General features: G+C 37.2%; 1 protein-coding gene across 3 annotated transcripts in view; it reads left to right on the forward strand.

Annotated features, from left to right (window-relative positions):
* The first annotated feature begins 669 nt into the window (after positions 1–669).
* Positions 670–27,137, forward strand: part of UCHL3 (ubiquitin C-terminal hydrolase L3) — a 53,734-nt gene continuing 27,266 nt past the window's right edge. The window contains exons 1-6 of one of the 3 annotated variants that reach the window (XM_045978375.1): positions 672–956; positions 1,071–1,082; positions 10,279–10,407; positions 13,245–13,401; positions 13,755–13,840; positions 15,839–15,886. In XM_045978375.1, the coding sequence (XP_045834331.1) occupies positions 915–956; positions 1,071–1,082; positions 10,279–10,407; positions 13,245–13,401; positions 13,755–13,840; positions 15,839–15,886 (474 nt within the window). In that variant the 5' untranslated portion in view covers positions 672–914. Of the gene's footprint in view, positions 957–1,070; positions 1,083–10,278; positions 10,408–13,244; positions 13,402–13,754; positions 13,841–15,838; positions 15,887–27,137 lie in introns of all 3 variants that reach the window. The other 2 variants (XM_045978377.1, XM_045978376.1) reach the window with 2 other exon arrangements.

Here is a 27,137-nt window from a genome sequence, read left to right on the forward strand (position 1 = left end):
GCTTTCCCCCTTACCCCTCTGCCTGCCTCTCTGCCTACTTGTGATCTCTGTCTGTAAAATAAATAAATAAAATCTTTTAAAAAAAGTTCACTCCAGCTGTTTACTTTCTGCTGGAAGCCTCCGGACACACCCTCCTCCATTTAGCTGCACATCTCTGCAGTTCTACGCCTCACGCTACTACTTTCACATATGTATCATACTTCACTGTGATTTTTCATTCTTCTGTCCACCTCTTTTACCCTATGGTGAATGCAGAGTCTGATTCTTAATTGATGCTCGGCATTTTTTTTTTTTTTTCAGACGTAACTGAATAGGTATATAGAGGGCACACTCCCTCCCCAACCCCTACCCTCCGTCCCTTATCCCCGCCCCATCCTACAACATTAGAAAAGGCCAATATATCAAATGCACCGTGACAAAAGAGCTTTTGGGACACGACTCCTGGGCATCCTGGCCTTCAGTGGTCTTGATGTGTGGGTGGCAGTCCCGTCTCACCTCTCGTGCGCCCCCTAGCGCCTCCAGATGAAGCTGCAGGCATGGGAGGGCGCGGGCGAACATGCGGTCCTTGGCCCTTGCATGGCGCATGCGTAGCGCGCGAGCGCCTGCCTTGGATAGGAACAGTCCAAGTGAGAGGGGAGCTGGCTGTGGATTCAGGTTCTTTTTCCTTGTGCAGTAGGGAGGTGGCTTCTCTTCTCCTCTCCGGTTATATCTTAATTTGTAAGACTTAAGTGCGGCTCTGCAGAGAGCAAGAAAGGGGCTACAGTGTTGTCGAGCTCTGCTTCGTTCTTCAGCCCCCCTCCCGGGGTGGGGGCGGAGGGTTAGACGGTCCCAGGTCAAGAAGCGCGGGGGCGGAAGCGGTGGCGGCTGCGACCGCGGCTGCTGTCAGACCTGGAGAGGGGCCGGGCGGATCGACGATGGAGGGTCAGCGCTGGCTGCCGCTGGAGGCCAATCCCGAGGTGAGCGCGGTTCGGATCTGGGCCTGAGGCCGCGGGCAGGGGTCGAGGGAAGCGGGCTGCCGCGGCTAGTCGAGAGCAGTTTGTTCTATAAATTGTGTTCTGTTTCGTTTTCAGGTCACCAACCAGGTGAGTGAGGTGTCTGTCGCTCGCGACCCCGGAGCCCTCCCGGCCCGCCTGCGGCTCTGCGCTCACTAGGAATCTGAAATTAGATTCCGTGAGGGCCCCTCTTGCTCTGCTTCTGACGGGTGTGCCCCCTTTACGGCCGTGTGCCTCCACCTGGCTCCTGGAGATGCTCCCAGCTGTCTCAGCCCCTCCTCTGGTCCCCTTGCCCACTCATCGCGTTTCCTGGGGTCTCCAGGTCTGAGGCTTGTGGCGTGTTGACCCTGTATTCCCATACCTCTTCCCTCTTCGTTTTACTAGTGCCGATTCCATAATTTCCCAACCCGTGGACCTTCTGGGTGACTAATTTGTCTACACTACCTGACTCCAAGCTTTGTAAACTCGCCCACCCAGTCCTTGTAATTTCATCCACCGCCTGCACTATGAAATCATCTTCCAATCATCTTCTCTTGCTCCATCAAGTCGCTTCACTTCCCCGCCACGCCCCCTTTCTCTTCCAGTCTCTTAAAACTGGAATTCAGTTTTGCTTTGATACCACAGAAAGCGCACTAATAGAAACCCACGCCATTCTTTGCCCACCTACCAACACTTTAACAGTCCTCTGGGTATGGAAGGTTCAGGTTTGGGGAGGGAAAAGGGAGCATCTCCCAGCCGCTCCTTAAAAGAACAATAAGTAAAAAAAAAAAAAAAAAAAAGAACAATAAGTGCTACCAGGTACAAAATTTTGATTTACTCAGGTGTATTTTGTCTTAACCTGTTTTTCATTCTCAACAGCTCATTGACTGCCCTCTTACTTTATTATATGATATACTCCCCCCCCACCATAATCTTCCTTTTCACCACCAAAGAATAACGATTCATCATGTACTTAATTGATTTTTGGTTTTCAAACCTTGTAGAAAATTTCTTATATACCAAAAGTAGGTATATAAGATTATATATAAATGTTATATATATTATATATATATATAATGTTAAATTATATTAATGTTGAGAGCAAATCCTTCATCTTATGCAGTTTATTTTATGCTTTTGGAATGACTCCAAACTCTTGTGTCTTTAGTAACCTAGAAACATACAAAACTGAAAACCAGCATATATCTTTTATATTACTCTTTAGGTGGCATTCCCTGCCCATTATCATGTACATTTTCTTTTGTTTTCCACCTTTGAAATTTGCTGTTCATTTTTTCCTTGAAACATTTTGACCCTTTTGTAAAAAGAGAAAAAAAAATTGGGGGGCCAAAAAAAAAAAAATCAGTATTTGCAACTTCTGATTTAGTGCAAGAGGAAGGAGGTATTTTTCTCAGACTTAATCCAAAACGATATTTACACCTTATGTGAAAAATTAATTTACCATACATGTGGACTCTGTTCTTTTCCATTTATCTGTGTGTCTGTTCTTTTCTCAATGCCACACTGTTTTGATTACTGTAGCTTTGTTTAAATCTTGAACTCAAATGGCATGGATCCTCCTACTTTGTTCATTTTTTAAATTGTGTTAGGTTATTTTAGTTCCTTTGCCTTGGCATATAAATTTTAGAATCACCTTGTCAAGTTCTACAAAAAAATTGTGATTTTGATGGTGAATGTGTGTCTAAGTATATAGATTTAATTTGGGGAAAATTAACACCCTAAAAATATTGAGTCTTGTAATCTATTAAGATAGTATATATCTCATCATTTACTTGAGTCTTTAATTTCATTCAACAGTGTTTTATATTTTTAGAATTTAAGTCTTGCATATATTTTATAAGATATATACTTGAATATTAATGATTTTCAGTACTGTTGTAAATGATACTGTTTTAAAATTTTAATTTCTAATTGTCCATTGTTATGTATAGAGATGCAGTTGGTTTATGTATGTTGACTTATATCCTACTACCTTGCTAAATTCACTTATTCTGGTGGCTTTTTTATGTATGTTTTGGGGCATTCTATAGACCATCATATTCTCTGTCAATAGACTTTTTTATTTCTTCCTTTTCAGTCTGTCTGCTTTAATATTTCTTATTCCGCTGGTTGGGACCTTCAATACAAAGTTGAATAGAATGGAAAGAGGACATCCTTGTCTTGTACCAGACCTTGGGTGGAAAACATTTGATTTTTCATCATTTGGTATATTAATTGTAGGGTTTCAGTAAATACTTTTTCTCAGATAAAGAAATTTACTTTTTTTCCTAGTTTGCTGAGAGTTTTTACCATGAATCCGTGTTCAATTTTCTCAGATGACTTTTCTGCATCCCTTGAGATGATTATTTAAGGAAGAAATAATACCAATTCTACATAAACATAGAAGAAAGAGGGACACTTACAAATTTATTTTAATGGCCAGTATTACTGGATAAGCTATAATATGAGTAACTGCAGACCAGGATCCCTCATGGGATCTAAAAATCTTCAACAAAATTTTAGCAAAGAGAATGTAGCAATGTGTGAAAAGGTTAATATTTCAAGACTAAGCAGTTTATGCAGGTATTGCAAAGCTAGTTCATCATTCCAAAGTCAGTCGGTGTAATTAACCATAGAACAGACTAATGAACAAAACTATTTTTTAGATTATATTGTTATTTGTTAATAAGATACAAATTTATTCAGCTGTGATGTGATCCAGCTGTTATTGGACTTCTCCTAGGTAATTGTAATAAACTATAAAGTGCATTCACTAAAAAAACCTGAAAACCCCCAAAATGTACTTTTTCAATTAATTAATAATATTATTCACATAATATAATATAAAAAACTTTTATAAGAAGGAGCTGGTTATTCTTTGGTGATTAAAATATTCATGGTTTTCTGCTTTTCATTTCATTGTGAAGATAGACAATAAACAAGTAAGCACACAATTAGCAATTGTTTTAAGTACAATGAAAAAAATTAATAGGATTCTGTTTCTCCATTAGGAGAAACATAATAGGTTGGATGGTGACAGGAGGCCATTCTGAGGTGACATAAACCGGGAAAAGATGTTATTTTATTTTTTTAATTTTTTTTAAGATTTTATTTATTTATTTGACAGAGAGATCATAAGCAGGCAGAGAGGCAGGCAGAGAGAGAGAGGAGGAAGCAGGCTCCCTGCTGAGCAGAGAGCCCGATGCGGGGCTCGATCCAAGGACCTGAGATCATGACCTGAGATCATGACCTGAGCCGAAGGCAGAGGCCCAACCCACTGAGCCACCCAGGTGCCCCAAAGATGTTATTTTAGTGTATGATTCTTTCCTATTTCTGGCTTGCTTTGGCATGGTTCAGTTTGTTCTAAAGAAGTCATATGCTTTTAGGGAAGAATGGCCAAATATCTAAGTGATTAGTTTTAACCAAATTTTCATGTTTTTTTTTTCTTTATTGTCTATATATTAGTGACAAAACTGAGGGTAGAAAAGGAAAGAAGAAGAAATTTAATAACTGACTTAGAATTTGGAGAATTAATAAATTAAACCATAGATAACCCCCCACAGCATCTATCCCCACACTCTATTTCCCTATCTTAAAGGAATCTTAGGCCTTTTACTTGTTACAGTTTGAGAGTTGCATATATTATTATTGTACTCTTAGTTTGAGCAAGTACTATTTTATGTTCTAATGGTACCTAGTTTGTAGAAGAATGATCAATCCGTATTTACTATATGGAGAACATTATTAACTGTCAGATATTAACTAGTAACCATGTGTCTCTGTAGATGTGGTAAGCAATGATTTTTCTTATTGATTAATATGCTGTCAGTCCCTTCTAAGGATATTTGTCATGTTGCAGGTAAGACTTACCTGGAATAAAATCAGTTAAGTGATAGAAAAAATTATTCTCATTTAACTCATTTTTCCTATTTCTGCATCTAGCCATTATTACTAATATATGTTTATTAGTAATATCAAGCAAGTATTAAATAAGTATAATTTCCATTAGAACCTAAATCATTAACAATTTAGTAATAAGGCAGAGTCTGTTGCCGTGAGTAGGCCATTAAAGACTGGAGAAAGTGGCTTTAGAACAAATTTAAGAGGAAAGTGAATATTATTTTTCTATTTTCTTAAATTTGTAAAATTTAAGAGTTTTTGTTATTTGTCACCTTAAAGGGGGAAGAATTCACTATAAATTAGGGGTAGAAGGTAACAGTTTTTCATGTAGAGAAATCTAACTTGTGTGCAAAAACCTAGAGGGTAGAGGTGGTTATAGACCCTTTGAGAATGTAGACTTTGTAGCTAAAGTTAGAGAACAAGATACAAATAAAGAGACTTCAGACAGTGAAAAATGAGGCTAGAAAAGTAAATAGGGATGAGAGCATCCAGAGCTCTGCATGTGGGTTCTGGCAGTGTACGCTTAAAAAATCATGTAAACTCTCAGACTCTGTGTTCTCAACTGGTAAAAGGATTTAATAAAAGCTACCTTGCCAGTTGCAATAATGGTGAAGTACTTAAAGCCTATAGCATGGTTTCTGATACATGATAGTTTTTAAAAATATTTAAAAATAATTTTAAATTTATTTGGTGGAAAATTTTATCATTGGACCACAGAATTAAAAAAATAAGTGACTTAAGGATTGTAAGGGAGCATGCACGAGGAGCAGGGGGAGGGACAGAGTGAGAGAGACAAGCAGACTCCCTGTTAGCAGGGAGCCAGACACAGGGCTCCATCCCAGGATCCTGAGATCATGACCTGAGCTGAAGTCAGACACTTAACTGACTGAGCCACCCACGTGCCCCTAAAGTGCCCCTACTGATTTTTCTTGACTGGCCAAAATTTTAATGGCACTGTGATAGTTTAGTGAGCTAATCAGTCAGAATTTTGTTATTTTATTATCCAGTGTTTAGAAAAGCCAAAAATAGGGTGCCTGGGTGGCTCAGTGGGTTAAGCCACTGTCTTCGGCTCAGGTCATGATCTCAGGGGTCCTGGGATCCAGTCCCACATTGGGCTCTCTGCTCGGCGGGGAGCCTGCTTCCCTCTCTCTCTCTCTCTCTCTCTCTGCCTAATTGTGATCTCCCTCTCTCACTGTCAAATAAATAAATAAATAAAATCTTTAAAAAAAAGAAAAAAGAAAAGCCAAAAATATGGTATTCGAGTTTATAATACCATTTAATCTGCTTGATGCAAACTGAATGCCTCTAATTGTGTAGAGATGGCTTTGCAAATGCATATAAAGAATACTCTGTGGGTAGTCTGAAGAGATTTTTTTGGAGTAGTTTTAAGATTATTATTTTGAGTTTTCTCCCAGTTTTGTAAATTTAACTAGAATACATATGTGTGTCAGTTCTATAGCTTGTTGTAACTTACAAACTATATATACCTATTGTAAAAATAACACATTTTTAAAAACTGGAAAATAAAAAAGTTGAGTTCACACCACCCAAGCTAACTGCAGTCAGTATTTTAGAGAATTTCCATTCAGTCTTTCTCTATTTGCATAGGGTAATTTTAAACACAGGTTTTGTTTTTGTTTTAATAATCAATGTAGGACAGCTTCATGATTTAAAAAAAAGAAGTAAGAGGTGAAAGTTAAAAGCCTTCTTCCTCACCCTTTCTCAACTTCCCAGAGGTAGTTACTATTAATAGCTGCCTTTGTTCTTTTTATTCCTATGATGACTTCCTGTGTGAATCTTACAGAAATCTGGTGAGAGGATGCAACTAATGTACTTGATAATGACTGAATTTTTTTGTATCAATCTCTTTTGATTAGTAATATGAGTAAAAAGTTTAAAAAAGTGTGATTCCAGTTAAAATTTAGCCCTTTATATGTTAATTTAGTCATTCATTCCTCAGTTTGTTACTTACCAGTCTCACTAGAGTTGCTGCCCTGGATCTTGGTACTTTTCATACTTAACAACTTTGGCTGCTGTGGAGTCAGTTAAGAAAAAGGCTTCTACTTCACAGAAATTGGCCAGTCTTGTCCAGACTGTCACTAAAATATTTAAGCCTTACTTGCTGTTTGTGGCACAGATGTGAAATTACTCTGTTATGTGTACCATCTTGTTTTATAATTTTATGACAGCATGACTTTCTGGGGTATATAAAATTAACAAATAATTTAAATCCTCTCATCGGGATTCATGATACTTTTTCTTTTAGAGGTCTCAATCCTTTTTTTTTTTTTTTTAAAGATTTTATTTATTTATTTGCCAGAGAGAGAGATCACAAGTAGGCAGAGAGGCAGGCAGAGATAGAGGAGGAAGCAGGCTCCCCGTGGAGCAGAGAGCCCGACTGGGCACATAGTATTCTCCCAACCAAGTACTAACCAGGCATGACGCTGCTTAGCTTCTGAGATCAGACAAGATCGGGGTGCGTTCAGGGTGGTATGGTCGTAGATTGGGCAGGTAGTATTCTGAGTTGATTAAATGAATGCCTGGTTTTAGATTAGGCAGATATATTTTTCCTATCTATTTAATATGACACAAATAAAAATGAACATATTTTAAATACATGTCCAGAGCTTAATGGACATATATAGACATAGAGATGGCAAGATTATCTGTTAAAATAGGGATATAATCTTCAGTTCAACAAGTAAAACTTTAGAGTCTTTGGTTTAGCCAGGTACAATGCTAGGGGATGGGATTAAAAAAATGAATAAGACACAGTTCCTTCCCTTGACTTTGTCAGTTTTTTGTTTTTTTTTAAAGATTTTATTTATTTATTTGACAGAGAGAGATCACAAGTAGGCAGAGAGGCAGGCAGAGAGAGAGGAGGAAGCAGGCTCCCTGCAGAGCAGAGAGCCCGATGCGGGGCTCGATCCCAGGACCCTGAGATCATGACCTGAACTGAAGGCAGCGGCTTAATCCACTGAGCCACCCAGACGCCCCGACTTTGTCAGTTTTAATTCTTTTTGGTTTCTAGATAAAACTGAATATTGAGAAGGGCATTAACTAAGGATTTTGGAGAAAGTGGAGAATGGAGAGAAAAGTAGTTTGGATTGAGTGGGAATCAGATGAAGAATAGGTATAATATAAAGGAGTCCATTGATTTCTGTGACCCCAGACTGTTGGAGGGCATGTGACTTGATTAACTTAATTAGGTGTTGAGCACATTCCACCAAGAGAAGTTTTTTTAATTCCATATATTTCTTATTAAATGTATCTAGGCCCTTATTTTTGACCAACCATATTATCATTAATTAGAGTTTCTTCACCAGGCAGAGAAGGAGACTGACTAGCTATTTAATTAGGAAGGTCTTTTCTTATAGAACCTGACTGTATGAGACGAATGGCACTGTTTATGTAACATGGCATTGTTTCTGTTGGTTTTGCAAGATCTCAGCTGATGGTCCGGGTACATGCCATCATTCTTCAGGGAGAAATACCCAAGGCACTGCCTTATTTTCAAATTTTAGACAATGTTAGGTTAATAGGTAACATATATATATTATATATATTATATATATATATGTACTAACCTGACATTGTCAATATGTTATTGACAATATGTTACCTATTGACCTAACAATATATGTTTTTTAATATATATACACATATATATACATGTGTTACCTACTGACCTAACATTGTTTAAAAAAAAAAAATATATATATATATATATATATTTCTTTTTAGAGAAATAGAGTGCTCAGAGAGGAGAGGAAGGGGCAGAGGGCAAGGGAGAGAGAGACTCCTAAGCAGATTCCATGCTCAGCACAAAGCCCAACATGGGGCTTGATCTTACAATGTTGAGATCATGACCTGAGCTGAAATCAAGAGTTGGACACTTAACTGAACTGAGCCACTCAGGCACCCCACTAATTTATATTCCTGAAGTGAAATAGAATGATCCACTTTTTTTTTTGGAGGGGGAGGGTCAGAGAGAGAAGGAGAATCTTAAACAGTCTTCACGCCCAGTGGGGAGCCCAAATTAGGGTTCAGTCTCATAACCCTGAGATCATGAGCTGAAATGAAGCGTCGATGTCAAACAACTGAGCCACGAGGTGTCCCGTGATGCATTTTTAATATGATTTTTTTTTCCTGTCTGCTTTTTTTTCTGTCGTCTAAACCTTATTTTGTAATGGTTTACTTTTATTTATTTATTTATTTTTAAGATTTTATTTACTTGACAGACAGAGATCACAAGTAGGCAGAGAGGCAGGCAGAGAGAGAGGAGGAAGCAGGCTCCCCGCTGAGCAGAGCGCCCAATGCGGGGCTTGATCCCAGGACCCTGGGATCATGACCTGAGCCGAAGGCAGAGGCTTTAGTCCACTGAGCCACCCAGGCGCCCCAGTGATGGTTTACTTTTATAAATCAATAGCTTCATTCAACACAAATATTTATTAAGACTTCACTGTGAAATTGACATCATTCTCATTATTTTTTCTCTCTGCAATGATTAGGGTCTGACATTTTATTCTCCTATGAAATCTTAAGAGTTTAAAAAACCACTAATCTTTTGTTACAGTTGTTTTGCTAAGTATGAGAGATAATGAAGTTGAATAGGTTTCACTGTATAGTAGGGGTCAGGAAGCCCATAGTTTACTTCTTATATCAAGGATTTTCTGGTGTTCATATAATCACTGGACTTTTTTGGCTTTATGTACTTTTTGCTCCTTGATATAATTTGTGATATATGTCTGTCTTTAAACCTCAAGCATCATCTTTGGTAAGTAGGAATAAACTGTGTTGATCATCTAATATAATTCTTTATTTGCTAGGACTTCAATATACCTTCTTAAAAATCATGTATTGGGAGTGAATTTACCATATCAACCAAACTAATTTGTATGTGTTTGGTGAAGACCTGGTTTATTATGTTCAATCCCAAAGTAATAGATTTTTTAAAAAGGAATTTTGCTTAATATATTATAAAATTTTAATGTTTCTTTTTTTTAAAAAGATTTTTATTTATTTATTTGACAGAGATCACAAGTAGGCAGAGAGGCAGGCAGAGAGAGTGAGAGAGGGAGGAGGAAGCAGGCTCCCTACTGAGCAGAGAGCCCGATGTGGGGCTCTATCCCAGGACCCTGGGATTATGACCTGAGCTGAAGGCAGAGGCTTTAACCCACTGAGCCACCCAGGCGCCCCAAAATTTTAATGTTTCTTAATTGGTATAAATATATTGCTGTTTCCTCCCACCCTGTTCATGGAAAACCTGCTTTACTTCATTCTTACCAAACATCATTAATAATTGTACCTTTCATTCTCTTTTATGTATTGGATACTCAGTAATACGTGTTTATTATTTCCCTTTTAACACTACAATTTTTGTTTGTTTATTTTCAACTTTTACCAGTTTCTCAAACAATTAGGTCTACATCCTAACTGGCAGTTTGTTGATGTATATGGAATGGATCCTGAACTCCTTAGCATGGTACCAAGACCGGTGTGTGCAGTGTTGCTTCTCTTCCCTATTACAGAAAAGGTAATTGTTGACTAAGATAATAAAGTTGCTGGTAATGTAATGTTCTCTTTCGATGTTGAATTAAAAACATGCTCCTCTTTAAGAACAGATGACTCTCTTACATAAAATAAGGAAATCTAAAAGACATCTTAAAGGCCTAGTTTTATTAAAGAGATGATATTTAGATTTTGATTTATAGATTGACAATAAAGCTCTGAGTTAGATTTTAACTTGACTGGTTTTCTTCTTTTATAAAATATGATTAGTTTGCCTCAGCATGTTTCGATGTCACATTTAATCACATTTCGTTGTATCTACTTTAGAAATGTTAGGTGCTGGAATAATCTTAAATCTGTCTTAGAGAAGGCATAAATAAAGAATATTCACAATTTCAGTATATAAAATATGTAATTGTTTCCAATATATATAAAAAAGAAGTCTTTAAGGAGGTAGGTATAACTAATGACAAGGGGTTACGTTATTTTCAGAATAAACTCAGTATGTTTGGAAATCATTGAGTTTAAATACAGCTTAATTGGCAGATTTAGGATGTGTTGGGGATTATAATTAGCTGTTCTTAGGGTTCTGTATTTAATTTTATATCTCCATATTTCAGGCCTTTCTTCTAGAATGTCTAGATATATGTATTATGGAGGCAGAACTTTTTAAGTTCATTTTAAAATGGCTTTTGAGTCCATATCCTTCTGATTTTTATTTTAAACTTAGAAACAACAGGATGAAGTCAGTAGTTGTGAAAAGTGAGGAAGTAAATGGAAAGCTGTGGGAGAAGTGAAGTATTGATGACTTGATAAATACATGCTCAGGTCATCTTATTTTTCAGGAATGAATGGAGCCAAGTCTCACAGTCAATAAGAATTAGGCTTTGTTCAGTCCTAGAAATTCCTGGATAATTTTCTTTATGCTATAGCTAATTAACCTCAATTCAGTATAAATTAACTGAAATACTTCTCTTTTCTACTTAAGGTTCTATAAAACTAATTAAGGAAGGGTTGTTTATTCATATTTGCTGTTTATAGTATAGGAACTCAAAGTTAGAAATTATTGTTGATTATCCATTATTAGACTAAACTAGTTTTAATGGTGAGGCTGTAATTATTCTGAAATTTGAAAAGGCGTTAGGACACTTAAGTTTACTCTTAGTCCAGCTTTATTGTAATTAATTAATTGATTTTTTTAATTACTAAAATAAGCCAGTAGATAGCTGTTCCAGGATAGCTATCCCTTACTCCAATTGTAAGGAACAATAAAAAGAAAAGAAAAGAAAACAGCAGCTTAAAGCTTAGGATTTCTTAGTTGGTGTGATACAAATGTGAGTTTATGGTCTGAATTGGAAATTTCCCAAAACATTGAGTTTAATGATCTATCTTTTTTTAAAAGTTTCTTCTTATTTTTAAAATTTTTTTATTCACTTTTTTAAGTTAAAGAATAAATTGGATTTGGTCTCCTTCCTTTATTGAGTCTTTAGTATTTTTAAAAAAGCCTGATGTTCTTATCAACTGGACTCTTCATTTAGTAGATCACCAGTACTGAAAAGCTCATTGTGCCTACTGCTAGAAAGAACACAAATTCTCAAATACTGAAGTGGAGAATATAATGACACCTACCACTTCAGGATCTCTCTTAAAATTTGGTATATTCTCATTCCATTCGTAAGTGATATATTAAAGTCACTCAAAAGATATCTAGTGGAGGGGCGCCTGGGTGGCTCAGTGGATTGGGCCGCTGCCTTCGGCTCAGGTCATGATCTCAGGGTCCTGGGATCGAGCCCCGCATCGGGCTCTCTGCTCCGCAGGGAGCCTGCTTCCTCCTCTCTCTCTGCCTGCCTCTCTGCCTACTTGTGATCTTTCTCTCTCACTGTCAAATAAATAAAATAAAATAAAATAAAAAGATATCTAGTGGATATTTGAGGAATATGAAGTGTTTCAGGCTTCTGTTTTCTTTTTTCTTTTTAATATTTATTTGAGTGAGAGGGAGAGAGAGAGAGTGAAAGAGAGAGTATGAGCAGAGGGGAGGGGCTGAAGGAGAGAGAAACAGACTCCCCAGTAAGCAGGGAGTCTGACGCAGGGCTCTATCCCAGGACCTCAAGAGGATCATGACCTGTGCCCAAAGCAGGTGCTTAATTGGCTGAGCCACCCAGGCGCCCCTTAAACCTTTTTTAAAAAATCTATCAGAGAGAGAGAGAACGCTCATATGCACATGAGTGGATGGGGAAGGGCAGAGGGAGAGAGAATCTAACCAGGCTTCATGCCTAGTGCAGAGCCTATCCCCGGGCTCCCTCTCACGGACCTTGAGACCATGAGTTGAGTCAAAATCAGGAGGCAGAGGCTTAACCCACTGAGCCATCCAGGTGCCCTTATGAAGTAGATATTTTAAAAACATAAATGAGAATTATATTAATATCTATTGACCTAGAACCACCCTATAATCATGGACAAATTTCTGAGTTGGAATATGTAAATCTATTTTGTTCTTTTTTAAGTGCTTTATAGTATTCCATTAAGATATGCCATAGTATGTTAACCAAACCCTATTGATGAATAGTTAGAAGTTTCCCAGTTTTATGTTTGATTTCCTTTTTTTTTTTTAAGATTTTATTTATTTATTTGACAGAGAGATAGAGAGCACAAGTAGGCAGAATGGCAGGCAGAGGGAGAGGGAGAAGCAGGCTCTCCACAGAGCAGGGAGCCTGATATGGGACTCGATTCCAGGACCCTGGGATTATGACCTGAGGCAAAGGCAGCCGCTTAACCAACTGAGCCACCCAGGAGCCCCTATATTTGATTTCTTTTTAATGTATTATTTTCATATTTAGACTACTGACTTTTTTTTTTTAATAGTATGAAGTATTCAGAACAGAGGAGGAGGAAAAAATAAAATCTCAGGGACAAGATGTTACATCGTCAGTATATTTCATGAAGCAAACAATCAGCAATGCCTGTGGAACAATTGGACTGATCCATGCTATTGCCAACAATAAAGACAAGATGCACTTTGGTAAATGATTTTGTATTACTGCTTGTCCTCTCACCCCCACCCAAGTTCAAAGTTAACTTATTGAACAGTAGGTGGTGCTATAGTTCTTTCTTTTAAAGTGTTTAAGGAAACCTTTTCCTCTCCTTTCTTTTATAATGGGAATATATATTGTGTAGAAGAAATACTAATCTTTCCCATTCTTTTATATGACCAATGAACGAACAACTTAAAGCTTATCATTTATCCACATTTTCTTACATTCCAAGTTTACCAGTGAAAATGTTTTTACCTGAAAAAGTTAACATGCTTCTAGTATTTTCATGTATCTGTGAGATAGCAAACCTTCTCAATTTGATCTTCTTTAACATTCTCAGAATCTGGATCAACCTTGAAAAAATTCCTCGAGGAGTCTGTGTCAATGAGTCCTGAAGAACGAGCCAGATACCTAGAGAACTATGACGTCGGTACCTTCTTTCTGTCTCAATCTCAGTTATGGGCAAAGTTTTGTGGGATTGTAGATTCTGTTTTGGGGTTTGTCTTAAAACTGTAGTTTTGAGCACTTACAGATTTTGTTGTGTCATTACCTGAAATATCCATAAATATTGATAAATTGCCACTTTTCTACATCCAGAGCTGAATGAGAGAAAAAAGTTTTATTGACAAATTTTAAAAATGTTTTATGATTGGTGGTTGCTTACTATTCCCAACCTATAATATGTATATGCCTGCCAATATTCTATGTGTCTTTCACTGGGAATTTGAAACAAGACTGAAGACCAATGGAAAAAGCAAAAGTTTAATGGTAGATTCTAGACCACACTTTAGCTCTTTTATCCTCTTATTAATATTTTTGCATGTGTGAAGACACAAGGCACATAATCTACTTTTAAATAATGGTACCATTTCATAGAATTGTTTTAGAGTGGCATTTAAATTTCTTTGGCTTTGAAATCTATTTTTCTTTCGAGGTTCTTTTTACCTTTTAGTAACACTATTATGTAGATGGTAAGTTCTTTAAAATTAGAAGCAGTGTAGTATACAGATTATTTGGCTAGAAAAATGACTTGAACAGAGCTTGTGCCCAATAAATTCATTGATTTGATTATGTTGTTTTAGCACTTTTATATACTTCAATTATCTTAATTTTTTTCTTAAAAAACCTGCAGATCTCATAAAATATCTTTATTTTCCACAAAAGTAAAATAAACAACATAAAAATCACCAGTAATCCCACCAATGAGAGGTAGCCACCATTAGTCATATTTTTTATAGGGAGTATATATGTATATACACAATTTTTTAAAACAAAAATTTGATCACACTGTAATATTGTTTTATAACTTGCTTTTTTCACTTAACTTATCACAAACGTATTACATACCAGTAAGTATATATTTGACATCATCATTTAATGGCTGCATAGCTTTCCATTGTGCAGTATTTTATTTCACCAATAAATTATTGTTGGAAATTTAATATTTTTCCTCTTTATTCACCATTTAAAAAATACTACAAGGTATATTATTATAGCGAAATCTTTGCAAATATCCTTAATTATATATACTTATGTACAGTTATGTGTAAATCAACCCCTAGAACAGAAATTGCTGGATCCAACAGTTTGCATGTTTTTAAGGCTTTGACACTTACTGCCAAATTGCCATTCATAAAGGTACTTTCACCCCAAATTTACTACTTTTACCTATTTTCTTCATCTTTGCTAATAGTGGGTATTGTAAGGGCATTTTTTTTTAAAGTTCAGAAAGCTAAAATCTCTAGTTTCTAATAAGTGCATGCTTTTTGCTCCCCATTTGAAACTGCTGACTGAAGCTGCATGATTAAGCATAACTACAGCCAGAGCTGCAGAGGAGCATGTAACCTGGAGAAACAGATGAGATAAGCTTTTTCCATCTCTATCTGTGAGATGCTTACTTTATTCTAGTCCCAGTTGAATAAAGTGTTAAGGTGTCAGTTCTTTTTTTTTTTTTTAAAGATTTTATTTATTTATTTGATAGAGATCACAAGTAGGCAGGGAGCTAGGCAGAGAGAGGGAGGGAAGAAGGCTCCCCGTTGAGCAGAGAGCCCGATTCGGGGCTCGATCCCAGGACCCTGGGATCATGACCTGAGCCAAAGGCAGTGGCCCACTGAGCCACCCAGGCACCCTAGTGCCCAGGACGTCATTTCTAACAAATAATTTAAATGACTCCCACTTCACATCTGGAAATTACAAGTAATCAGATTGTCTCTTTCCTAAGTCTTCAGGGATTTGTGGGTTGGAAAGTAGAGAATTCATTTGGTTGCCCAGAAATCATTCTTTAATATTAAACTCTTCCTAATTTTCTTCCAATTTGTTATCTCTTAATAAAGCTTTAGGTGTTAGAATTTAGCATTGTTGTTTTCTTTTAAAAATTTGGATATAATCATTTTTTCCAGTTAATATCTTGTGTTCTTATTACAGGCTATTCGAGTCACTCATGAGACCAGTGCCCATGAAGGTCAGACTGAGGTATTTCACATTTTTCAAAACTTTTCTTGCCCTGTGTAAGTTTAACCCTGGTGTTGTTGTATGGCATGTAGTTTTAGAAAATCACTTGGACATTTTTTTCCCTTTGAGGGAATCTGCTTATGTAAAAGTAGTCATGAAATAGCTCAAGAACATGTATCGATAAGCTATTAATAGGCACTTTGATATTGGCCATCGCAGTTTGATCATTTAGAAGGATTGCAGACTGTGGGCGGGTTGCATCTTCCTTATTAGATTCTTCTGACTTGTGCAAGTGTTTTGAGAAAAATACCTGCATGATACTACAAGCAGATGAACCTGTAGGATTTTCAAGACTTTTAATCATGCCCAGCCTCCAGCAAAAAGCCCCATCATTCTCTTTATTCACTAAATTTGTTTGGGGGCAATAAAATGATTTCTGCTATCTTCATTCTGATAGTAGTTCCTTACCTGGGTCACCTTTCCTCTCCTTATTTTGTCTCTCTCATTCTGTCTCTCTCTCTCTTTTTTTTCTTGTTTTTTGTTCTCTTGGTTTCTCTCATGCTCTCATTCCCTCTCCATTTCTTTTCCTTCCCTCCAAGCCTCATGTTCCTACTCTTGGAGGAAGTTTGTCAAAAGGTATTTCAGTCAGGGGCACCTGGGTGGCTCAGTAGGTTAAAGCCTCTGCCTTCGGCTCAGGTCATGATCCCAGGGTCCTGGGATCGAGCCCCACATCGGGCTCTCTGCTCAGCAGGGAGCCTGCTTCCTCCTCTCTCTCTGCCTGCTTCTCTGCCTACTTGTGATCTCTGTCTGTCAAATAAATAAAATCTTAAAAAAAAAAAATGTGTCTCAGTCAAAACAAATAGAGTTTAATTAAAGTTGTTTGGTAAATTTATAACACATTTAAGTGCTAACACCAGAGAATTATAGATTTTCTTTTCTCTTATCCATGTGTGGCTTGAAACCGGGTTTTTTCACATACAGAGCTCATGTTGCCTTTATGCTTTAACATTACTTGGAAAAATACTTGAAAAATATCTGATCTAAAAATATTGTTCTTAAATATATTCACTATCTCCAGAAAGTTTTTTTTTTTTTTTTTAAGGAGAAAACAATTCAATACTGTGATATAACTGCAGTTTTTCATAGATTGGACTGGATAACTGAAAGTTTAGAATAAAGCTGTCTAGGAATTTAAACACTAATTCTCTCTATAGTTATATTATACCGTCTTGGTTGCTCTCAAGTTCTGTTTTCAGGGGTGTGGACTATTGTTTTTTTTTTAAAGAATTCATTTATTTATTTGACAGAGAGAGGTCACAAGTAGGCAGAGAGAGAGGGGGAAGCAGGCTCCCCGCTGAGCAGAGAGCCCGATGCGGGGCTCGATCCCAGGACCCTGAGATCATGGCCTGAGCTGAAGGCAGAGGCTTAACCCACTGAGCCACCCAGGCACCCCTGGACTATTGTTTTTTGACTAAGTTTACACACACACACACACACACACACACACACACACACACAAACACGTGGCATCTCTAAATGACTGTAACACTAGATTGGAAATTAATGAAATGCTCCCTTTTTTAATTGCTTTGTATGATCCTAAGCATGTTCTTCATCTTCACTATGCTTGCCTTTCTTGTTGGTAAACTTATAGTATTAAAATTAACAACGATGATGATCAGCACACGATTATTATAAAATATGAAGACAGTAATTTATAGTAAAGCTATTAAATGCTTTAATACATGTTTACTTCAAAAAGTTTCTCGGGGCGCTTGGGTGGCTCAGTGGGCTAAAGCCTCTGCCTTCTGCTCAGGTCATGATCCCAGAGTCCTGGGGTCGAGCCCCGCATCGGGCTCTCTGCTCAGCGGGGAGCCTGCTTCCTCCTCTCTCTCTGCCTGCTTCTCTGCCTACTTGTGATCTCCATCTGTCAAATAAATAAATAAAATCTTAAAAAAAAAAAAAGTTTTCTCTGCGATACCTTCTCTTGTCTTTTTCATGGCTTTATCCATATTATGCTTCAGTAACTCTTTTTAGATGAGGTTCACAGTTTTTTTTCCAGACCTAAATTCCACTTTTCTTCAACTTAATTTTTTTTTAAAGGATTCACATTCTTTTTTTTTTTTTTTTTTAAGATTTTATTTACTTATTTGACACAGAGAGAGAGAGAGATAGGAGAGAGGGAACACAAGCAGGGAGAGTGGGGGAGGGAGAAGCTGGCTTCCTGCTGCGCAGGGGTCTTGATGCCAGGACCCTGGGATCATGACCTGAACCGAAGGCAGACACTTAATGACTGAGCCACCCAGGCACCCCTCCACTTTTCTTCATCTTAATCTTAACCTTTTAGACATCACCTGAATGATCTGAATAGCCACCAGTATTTTAGAATGCATTAGTCCTTGTTTGAGCTTATTATGTTGTATTTTAAACTTTTTCTTCCTATTATTTTTCCTGTTTCTTATAATAGTTGCATCATACATTTTCTCCATTATCACTAATCTAATATGAATTTATTTCATTTCTTCTCAGAAGATCAGCTTCTTATGTAGATTCTCAATCTTTAATCTTTAATACTCATTTATTTTTACACAGTTCTCCGGGATTACTTTTCCTGAAATGTAACTTGATTACTATGGGTACTCAGATTTTTCTGTTTTTTTTTTTTTTTTTTTTTTTTTAGTGTGTAGAAAGCAGTGATTTTCAAGGTGAGGTAGGGGTAGAAGTTAGGATTTTCTGGACAGCTTTTTCTAAATTTACTCTCAGAAGAATTAATTGCTTTTGCTCATTATGCATCTCCTATAGTTGGGGATCACTGCTAGAGTGACCTTATTTTTTTTTTAATGTATACTATAGCCCCAATGTGTATTGAGTAAAAAAACGAAAAGCATTTGAGAACCATTCCCCAAGCATATATAATACATTTCAGCCTCTTTAGCCTAGCTCTATTCAAGGTTTTCCTAGCCCTATCCTTCTAACTTTTCATCAGTGTTTTCTCTTTATATATTTCTCTCTAGCCATCCTTCACTCAATTGTTGCTATGCTTTACCTCTTGCAGTTTACTCTTGCTAAAAAAATTCCTTCATCAATCTCTGCTTTTCCTTCTTTTACCCATTCTTCAAGATTTTGCTTAAATACTACCTTCCGCATGAAACAATCCATTCCTTCTATGGGCTCTTTTATGTGAGTTCTATTATTTGCATTTAACTATTTTCATGTTCTTTTTCATTTATTTAAGATGTAAACTTTTTCACTACATTTTAACAGCCCTGAAATTAGGTTGTAATTTTACAGTTAATGTCATAATTTACTTGCCTAGCTGTGCATAAAATATGACACATCATATAATGACTGGTACCTTACATTTGATGAAATGGAGTGTCATATCTACCGTATTACTGTGGCTCTTAGACCTAGGATTGGTATCTGGTTCATTTGGACATGCTCCAAAATATCCAACACCATTCCTTGCACGTGGCCACCACACATACTTATTATTTCACCATAATTCCCTCAGAACTATCTTTAGTGATATAAGAACTAAACAACACCACCCCTCGTTTTTTCCATAGTTCTCTGTGTAAACAAGACGTACCCCATTATCCATTTTTCTTCAATAGGGCACTATTCTCATTTTTGGAAGGGTTTTAGTTCTTTGTTGTTGGGGGGCTGTTTTGTGCATTCCATGGTAGACAATAAATTACTGTATTTTAGTCACTCCTAGTCACTGAGAAAACAAAAACCCACAGCATACATTTTCAAATCCAGTATGAACCAGCTTAAAACTTTTGCCCCAGATACTATTTTTGTGATTGTCTCATTTCAGGTTCATCTGCCATCTATGGGCTTAAGAGTTTTTGACATGTTATTATCTCCATTGTCTCTGTATTCTAGCACACTGGTTTTTGCCAGTTCCTGGAAAACAACTAAGTCTTTCTGATTCATATTTGTTTTCTTGGGCTGCCATAACAAAATATCACAGACTGGGTGGCCTTAGCAACAGAAATTTATTTTCTCACTGTTCTGGAGGCTAGAAGTCAATATCATGGTGCCATCAGGGTTTGTTTCTGGTGAGCCTCTCTTCCTGGCTTGTAGATGGGTATTTTGTGTCCTTACCTGGCTTTTCCTCTGTGTGCATATGGAGAGAGGGAGAGAGATTGATCGATCTATCTGTCGATGGACTGATCTCTGGTATCTTCTCTTCTTCTTGTAAGGAAGTCCTATCCAGTTGGAATCCCACATTATTAACCTTAATTATGCCCCTGAAGACCCTAACTCCAACTGGGGGTCAGCGCTTCAACATGAGCATTTTGGGGGAATGCAGTTCATCTATAACACTATCTTAGTGCTTTCTATTGACTCAGTACTCTTCTGGAAATATCCCTCCTATCTGTGTAGTTAGAATCTTATCCATGAGGTCGCTTCTTAAAAGTCATTTTTTCAAAGAGGCTTTTCTTTTATCACTGTTAAGTATATCCACTTCTGAATTTTCTGTCATAAAATCCTATTTATTTTCTTCATGGAACTTTTAAGTGATTTATAATAAGGTATTTTATTTGTTTTTTGTTTGCTTACTAGACTATAAGCCCCATGTGGTCATGGGCCTTGTTTGTCCCATTCACCTTGAATACCCAGGACAGTGCTTGGCATGTATAGGCATTTATGAGAAATTACATACACAAAGGTAAGGAACACAGGACATAGGTTTGTATGCTGACTCCACTACTTTGTAGCTTAGACAAGATACTTTCCACAGCGTAAAGTGGAAACAGTAGCATCTTTCTTATGGGATTTCTGTGAAGATTGATGGGTTAATCAGATAAAGTGTTTAGAATAGTTCCTGGCATGTAATGGACCTTCAGGAAATATTAGGTATTTTATTAGGCATTCAGAAAAATGAATATGGATAGTGGAGGATGAGGCTCTAATATGGTTCAGATGAGGCAGAGGAAGAAGTAATAAGGTGAAGCCAGATCAAGTAGGGGCTTGGATTTTATAGGCAATGGGGAGCCACCAAAGATGGTGCATTGTTTTCAGCATATCGAGTTTAAGGTGAATTTATGGGTCATCTGTGTAGAAGTTGGATATGGAACCTAAAGCTTTGGGGAGATATCTGAAATCTTTTGTATTTGGGTAGTAGTTAGAACCTTGAGAATTCTATAGAGGGAGAATAGTGGTGGACCACAATAAATCCCCAGGGCATGTTGGTGTTAAAGGAAGTGGTTAGAGGAATAGGAGCCAGTAATAATATGTAATTGCAATGGTAGTCGTCATTGACATCGTTGGTACTCTGTCAGAACATGTTCATGGAAGTAGGACAGGCAGGAGCCTTAGTGCATGTAGAGATTTGTAGACTAAATGAGAGATCAGTAAGTCAAACCACCCAGATGCAATAATGTTTTCAGAAGATTGGCCTTAATATGATACTATTGACCAGTTGTCTGTTTTCTTGTATGGTTTTCCCCATCGCACCATCCCACTGTGATACTTAGGCATACTTTGGCTAATCCAGAAGTTTAGACAGTAGCCCCACCTCACTTATGTTTCACTAACCTATACTGAAAATTATTGCTTTCATTTTTCACTTAAGATAAAAGAACAATGAGCTATGAGGAACTTAAATTATGTGTTTTTAAAATTGTGAACAAGTATCAGTGATACAATAATGGAAGCAATCTGCAAGTCCAATGTGAAGAAAAGAAAAAAATCCAAAAAGGTATTTAATTTGCCTTTAAACTGTACTTTTATTTTGTTGCTGCTTATCTAAAAAGCACTTTCTAAAGTTTGTCATTTGTCCATATTAGTCTGGGAGCCAGTCCAGATCAAAGTAGAGATCTTCTGATAATTTATTGTTTATTTAACTTTTTACAAAAGAATAAATTTATTTTACTGCTCAGAACCCTCCATTCAAGTTTACAATGATAAAGAAAAGTAATAGAAGGTGGCACTGTTGTTTTATTTATGGTTTTAAATAAGCATGCCAATATGGAATGTATAGCAAAAAATGCTTTACTTCCAATCTTTTCTTTAAGATATATCTTTTTTAAAAGATTTTATTTGAGCGACAGAAATAGCGAGAAAGAGCACAAGCAGGGGGAGCAGCCGGCAGAGGGAGAAGCAGGCTCTCTGCTGATCAGGGAGCCTAATATAGGGCTCGATCCCAGGACTCTGGGATCATGACCTGAGCTGAAGGCAGACACCCAACTGATTGAGCCACCCAGGTGCCCCAGAGGCAGTGGGGAGAGTCAACGGGAGAGGGGGAGAGAGAATCTTAAGCAGGCTTCATGCCTAGCATGGAACCTGACTTGTGGCTTGATCTCACAACCCTGAGATCATGACCTGAGCTGAAATTAAGAATTGGATGCTTAACTAAGGGAGTCACCCGGGCGCCCCTTTAAAATTTATCCTTTTTTTTTTTGGTAAGATTTATTTATTAGAGAGAGAGTGTGTGTGTACAAGTGGGGGTAGGGGAAAAGGTGGAGGGAGAATGGAAGGAAAGAATCCCAAGTGGATTCCATACTGAGTGCAGAACCCATTCTAGGGCTTGACTCATGACACACGAGATCATAACCTGAGCTGAAACCAAGAGTCAGATGCCTCTCAGGTACTCCCCTTTTAAATTTATCTTTAAAACAGTTAAGGGGCAGCTGGATGGCTCAGTCGATTGGGTGTCTGCCTTCGGCTCAGGTCATGACCCCAGGGTTCTGGGATGGAGCCTGCACAGTGGGGAGTTAGCTTCTCCCTTTTTCTCTGCAGCTCCCTCTTGCCGTTTCCCCTGCTTGTGCATGCGTGTGTGCGCGCGCACACGCTCTCTCTCTCTCTCTGCGCCCCCGTGTCAAATAAATAAATAAATAAATGTAATTAATCTCCAAAAAGAATAATAAAATAATTAAGATCAAAGAATTTTGTGTGGTGGGGCGCCTGGGTGGCTCAGTGGGTTAAAGCCTCTGCCTTCGGCTCAGGTCATGATCCCAGGGTCCTGGGATCGAGCCCCACATGGGGTTCTCTGCTCAGCAGGGAGCCTGCTTCCCCCCCTCTCTCTGCCTGCCTCTGCCTACTTGTGATCTCTGTTTGTCAAATAAATAAATACAATCTTTAAAAAAAAAAAAAAGAATTTTGTGGGATTTTTTTCCTTTATATTTTATCTTGAGCATTTTCTTGTCTCTTCAAGACCGCCTCATAAAAAATTCTTGGTGGCTGTGTACTATCATGTGAATGAATCATGATTTACTTTGCATTTTTTTAAACTTTTGATATTTGTTTTGTTTTCAGTTTTTCAAGTTAAAACTATAATTTCATTAAATATATTTATTCAAGTATTCATTGTAGTTTCTTTTTTTTTTTTAAGATTTTATTTTTTTATTTATGACAGAGAGAGATCACAAGTAGGCAGAGAGGCAGGCAGAGAGAGTGAGAGGGAAGCAGGCTCCCTGCCGAGCAGAGAGCCCGATGCGGGACTCGATCCCAGGACTCTGAGATCATGACCTGAGCCGAAGGCAGCAGCTTAAACCACTAAGCCACCCAGGCGCCCTCATTGTAGTTTCTTTAAGTTACTTTTAGGTAGAATTATTGAGACAAAGGGATGAACATTTTTTTTTTTAAAACATTTTATTTATTTATTTATTTGATAGCGAGAGAGAGAGATCACAAGTAGGCAGAGAGGCAGGCAGAGAGAGTGAGAGGGAAGCAGGCTCCCTGCCGAGCAGAGAGCCCGATGCGGGACTCGATCCCAGGACCCTGAGATCATGACCTGAGCCGAAGGCAGCGGCTTAACCCACTGAGCCACCCAGGCGCCCCGGGATGAACATTTTTAAGATTCTTGTTACAGAATATAAAATTGTCTTTCTTTCATTTGATCAACCACATAACCTGTCTGAGCACCTATAATGCCAGTTACTGTTCTAGGAGCTATATGTACAAAGATGAATAAGACACATTTTGTGTCTTTAAGGATCTCTCACTTCAGAGGAGATAGCCTCAAAAATAACCCTTGCCAGGGTTAAATTCTATTTTTAAATTTTATCATTTGTGATAGAGGAAAATAATAAGTTTGATTGCTAATGACAGTTCAGAGATCTTTAGAAAAAGTTTATAGAATGAATTTAAATTGTGAAATTAAATTATAATTTATTTATGATGAAATATGTAATAATATATTCTGGTTAGTGTTGTTGTTCTATAAGAGGAAGTTTAAAGTTAGGTAAGGTAAGCAAAGGGTAACTTGTGATTTCAGGTATGTATTCATATATGTATACATAGTTAAAAATAAAATATGTGTGTGTGTGTGTGTGTGTATTTAATTTGCTTTTTGGCCCAATCAGTGCAGACTGTCAGTGGAGGAAAACAGTGTCAGGTTTCATTTTCATTATTGTAGAAGTATGGTTTCCATGACTTCATTTTACTCTGCAGTACAGTTTTGTTGCAATTTTAGTATATGTGCTGCCGAAGCGAGCACTGCAGTACAGTTTTGAGTGATTTTGATTCTTAGAATTGAGGTGACTTAAGATATTCACATTTATTTCTCTTCTTTAAGGTTTTTTTTTTTTTTTTCTTTCCTGTCTTTGAAAGAAGCTAAACCAATTAGGAAGAAACTTAGTTCTTATATAATGTACAGTTTAAGTTCTTCATATTCTTGGAAGAATCAGATGGAAACAAATGGAACTCTGATGAAAAGTATGCTTTTTAAGCTGTGTAGTTCACTTTTGTTAAGAAATCTGAAATTGGCACTTTCTGATCTTTTTTCTACATTTACTTTCCACACCTCATTTTCTTTATTCCATTCCAACAAGACTTAGGTTAATCTTTTGGGCAACTTCATTTTATTTAATTCTTAAAATTGAGAAATTCTATGGAATGCCTATCCTAACTTCTTATACTTCTGCCTCCATCTCTCTTCTCCATCTCCCATCTTTTTTATTGCTGTCATTCCTTCTGCATATCATTACCCAGATAGAGGCATGATTCAAAAGTATATGTAAAGTTGAGTGGAGGAGCTGAATTTGAGGGAGGGAGTACAAATTAGATTTAGTCATAATTGGGAAAATGTTATTGGAGTGGTTCTTTTCATTCCTCTGTTATCTTTTTTTTTTTTTTTAATTTAAATTCAATTTAGTTAACATAAAGTATATTGCTAGTTTCAGGGGCAGAATTTAGGGATTCATCAGTTGCATATAACACCCAGTGCTTATTACATAAAGTGCCCTCCTTAATGCCATTACCCAGTTACCCCATCCTCTCACCCAACCCCCTCCAGCCACCCTCAGTTTGCTCCCTGTAGTCAAGAGTCTCTGATGGTTTGCCTCCCTCTCTGTTTTTATCTTTTTTTTCCTTCCCTTCCCCTATGTCCAACTGTTTTATTTCTTAAGTTCCACATATGAGTGAAATCATATGGTATTTGTCTTTCTCTGACTGACTTACTTCACTTAGCATAATCTTCTAATTCCATCCATGTCATTGCACATGGCAAGATTTCATTCTTTTTTTTTTTTAATTATTTTTTTATTTGTTTATTTACAGCATAACAGTGTTCATTGTTTTGGCATCACACCCAGTGCTCCATGCAGTACGTGCCCTCCCTATTACCCACCACCTGGTAGATTTCATTCTTTTTGATAGCTAAGTAATATTCAAACACTAACACCATGTCTCCAATCATGTAATCAGTTATTTACTGTCACTAAAAAATGATTATAAATAGATTAAATTAGTTGTTGAAGGGTAAGAAATGTAATTACTACTCTATCCTGTTTATGCTTTTCTTCCTCCCTTATTAGGTTAACAAGTGCTTTGTCCTAAAATGGATCAAAATATTCTTTTCCTTCTTCATCCTCTTATTTATTTATTGTTTTTTGACAATATGAGGGCTTTGGAAATCGAGATATTAAGCTATTACTTATTTTTTTAAAAGATTTTATTTATTTATTTATTTGGCAGACAGAGATCCCAAGTAGGCAGAGAGGCACGCAGAGAGAGAGGAGGAAGCAGGCTCCCTGCAGAGCAGAGAGCCCGATGCGGGGCTCGATCCCAGGACCCTGGGATCATGACATGAGCCAAAGGCAGAGGCTTTAACCCACTGAGCCACCCAGGTGCCCTAAGCTATTACTTATTTTAAAGGAAAATTCTTAAACTGAACTCGGGAGTGTACTCTTTCAGATCTGACTGGCCGTAACCCTTTATGTAAAAATGTCTTCAGCAATAAATTAGAGCCAAGGTTAGGTTTGGGATGGTGAGGTTTTTCTGTTTGTTTTGTTTTAAACCATAGCTTTCCAAACAGAGGATAATGCTAGGATTTAAGATTCTTTTCATTTGTAATAAATGAAAACCTATTCTCACATTGCCAAAAAAAAAAAGAAAGAATTTCTGAGAATTTGTTTGGCCAGCTTAACAATGGTAAGGTTGAATTTAACATGACATGTACAGATATAAGTCATTATATTAATAGAGATTTCTGCCGTGGAGAATTGTAAATTGAAATGAGAAAACACAGTTGTTGAAACCAATAGAGGAAAGGTCTTTTAAGACATTCTTAAATGTGGGCATCTTAATTTATTAGGTGAGCAAAATGAATACATTTGCCATCATGCAGATTTTCCATGGACTATGTGATGGTATTTTGTGTATTTTGATATCTAGCCCATGTTTCACTTTGACTGCTTTGCCAACTAAACATGGATACTCTGTAGGAAAGTTTGCATCTTTTGCATGAATCTGGTTTTACTTTCCTATTTTAAATTTGGACCTTACATTTAGTGTAATCCAATGTATCGTATGACAGTTACTAAAAAAATCTACAGAACTCCATTTAGATTTAATTTATAATTTTGATTTTATTTTTATTTATTTATTTTTTAAAAAGATTTTATTTATTTATTTGACAGAGAGAGATCGCAAGTAGGCAGAGAGGCAGGCAGAGAGAGAGAGAGGTGGAAGCAGGCTCCCCGCCGAGCAGAGATCCTGATGCGGGACTCGATCCCAGGACCCTGAGATCACGACCCGAGCCGAAGGCAGAGGCTTAACCCACTGAGCCACCCGGGCGCCCCTATAATTTTGATTTTAGACTTCTCAGGTTTATATATGCGTACATGTTCTCATACATGTGCACACATGTGTTCATACCTGTATGCACACACATTTATCTTTTACTTCTTTTCATAGCATTTGGCAGCCCTAGGGAAGTTCCTAATTCTTTTTCTGTCCGTGGGCCATTTTTTTAAACTCAGTGATATTTCTAACATCTGAAAGGTCATACATCTGAAAGGACATGTACATACATTCG

The sequence above is a fragment of the Meles meles genome, chromosome 14 (assembly GCF_922984935.1).
Source record: "Meles meles chromosome 14, mMelMel3.1 paternal haplotype, whole genome shotgun sequence".
Lineage (NCBI taxonomy): Eukaryota > Metazoa > Chordata > Mammalia > Carnivora > Mustelidae > Meles > Meles meles.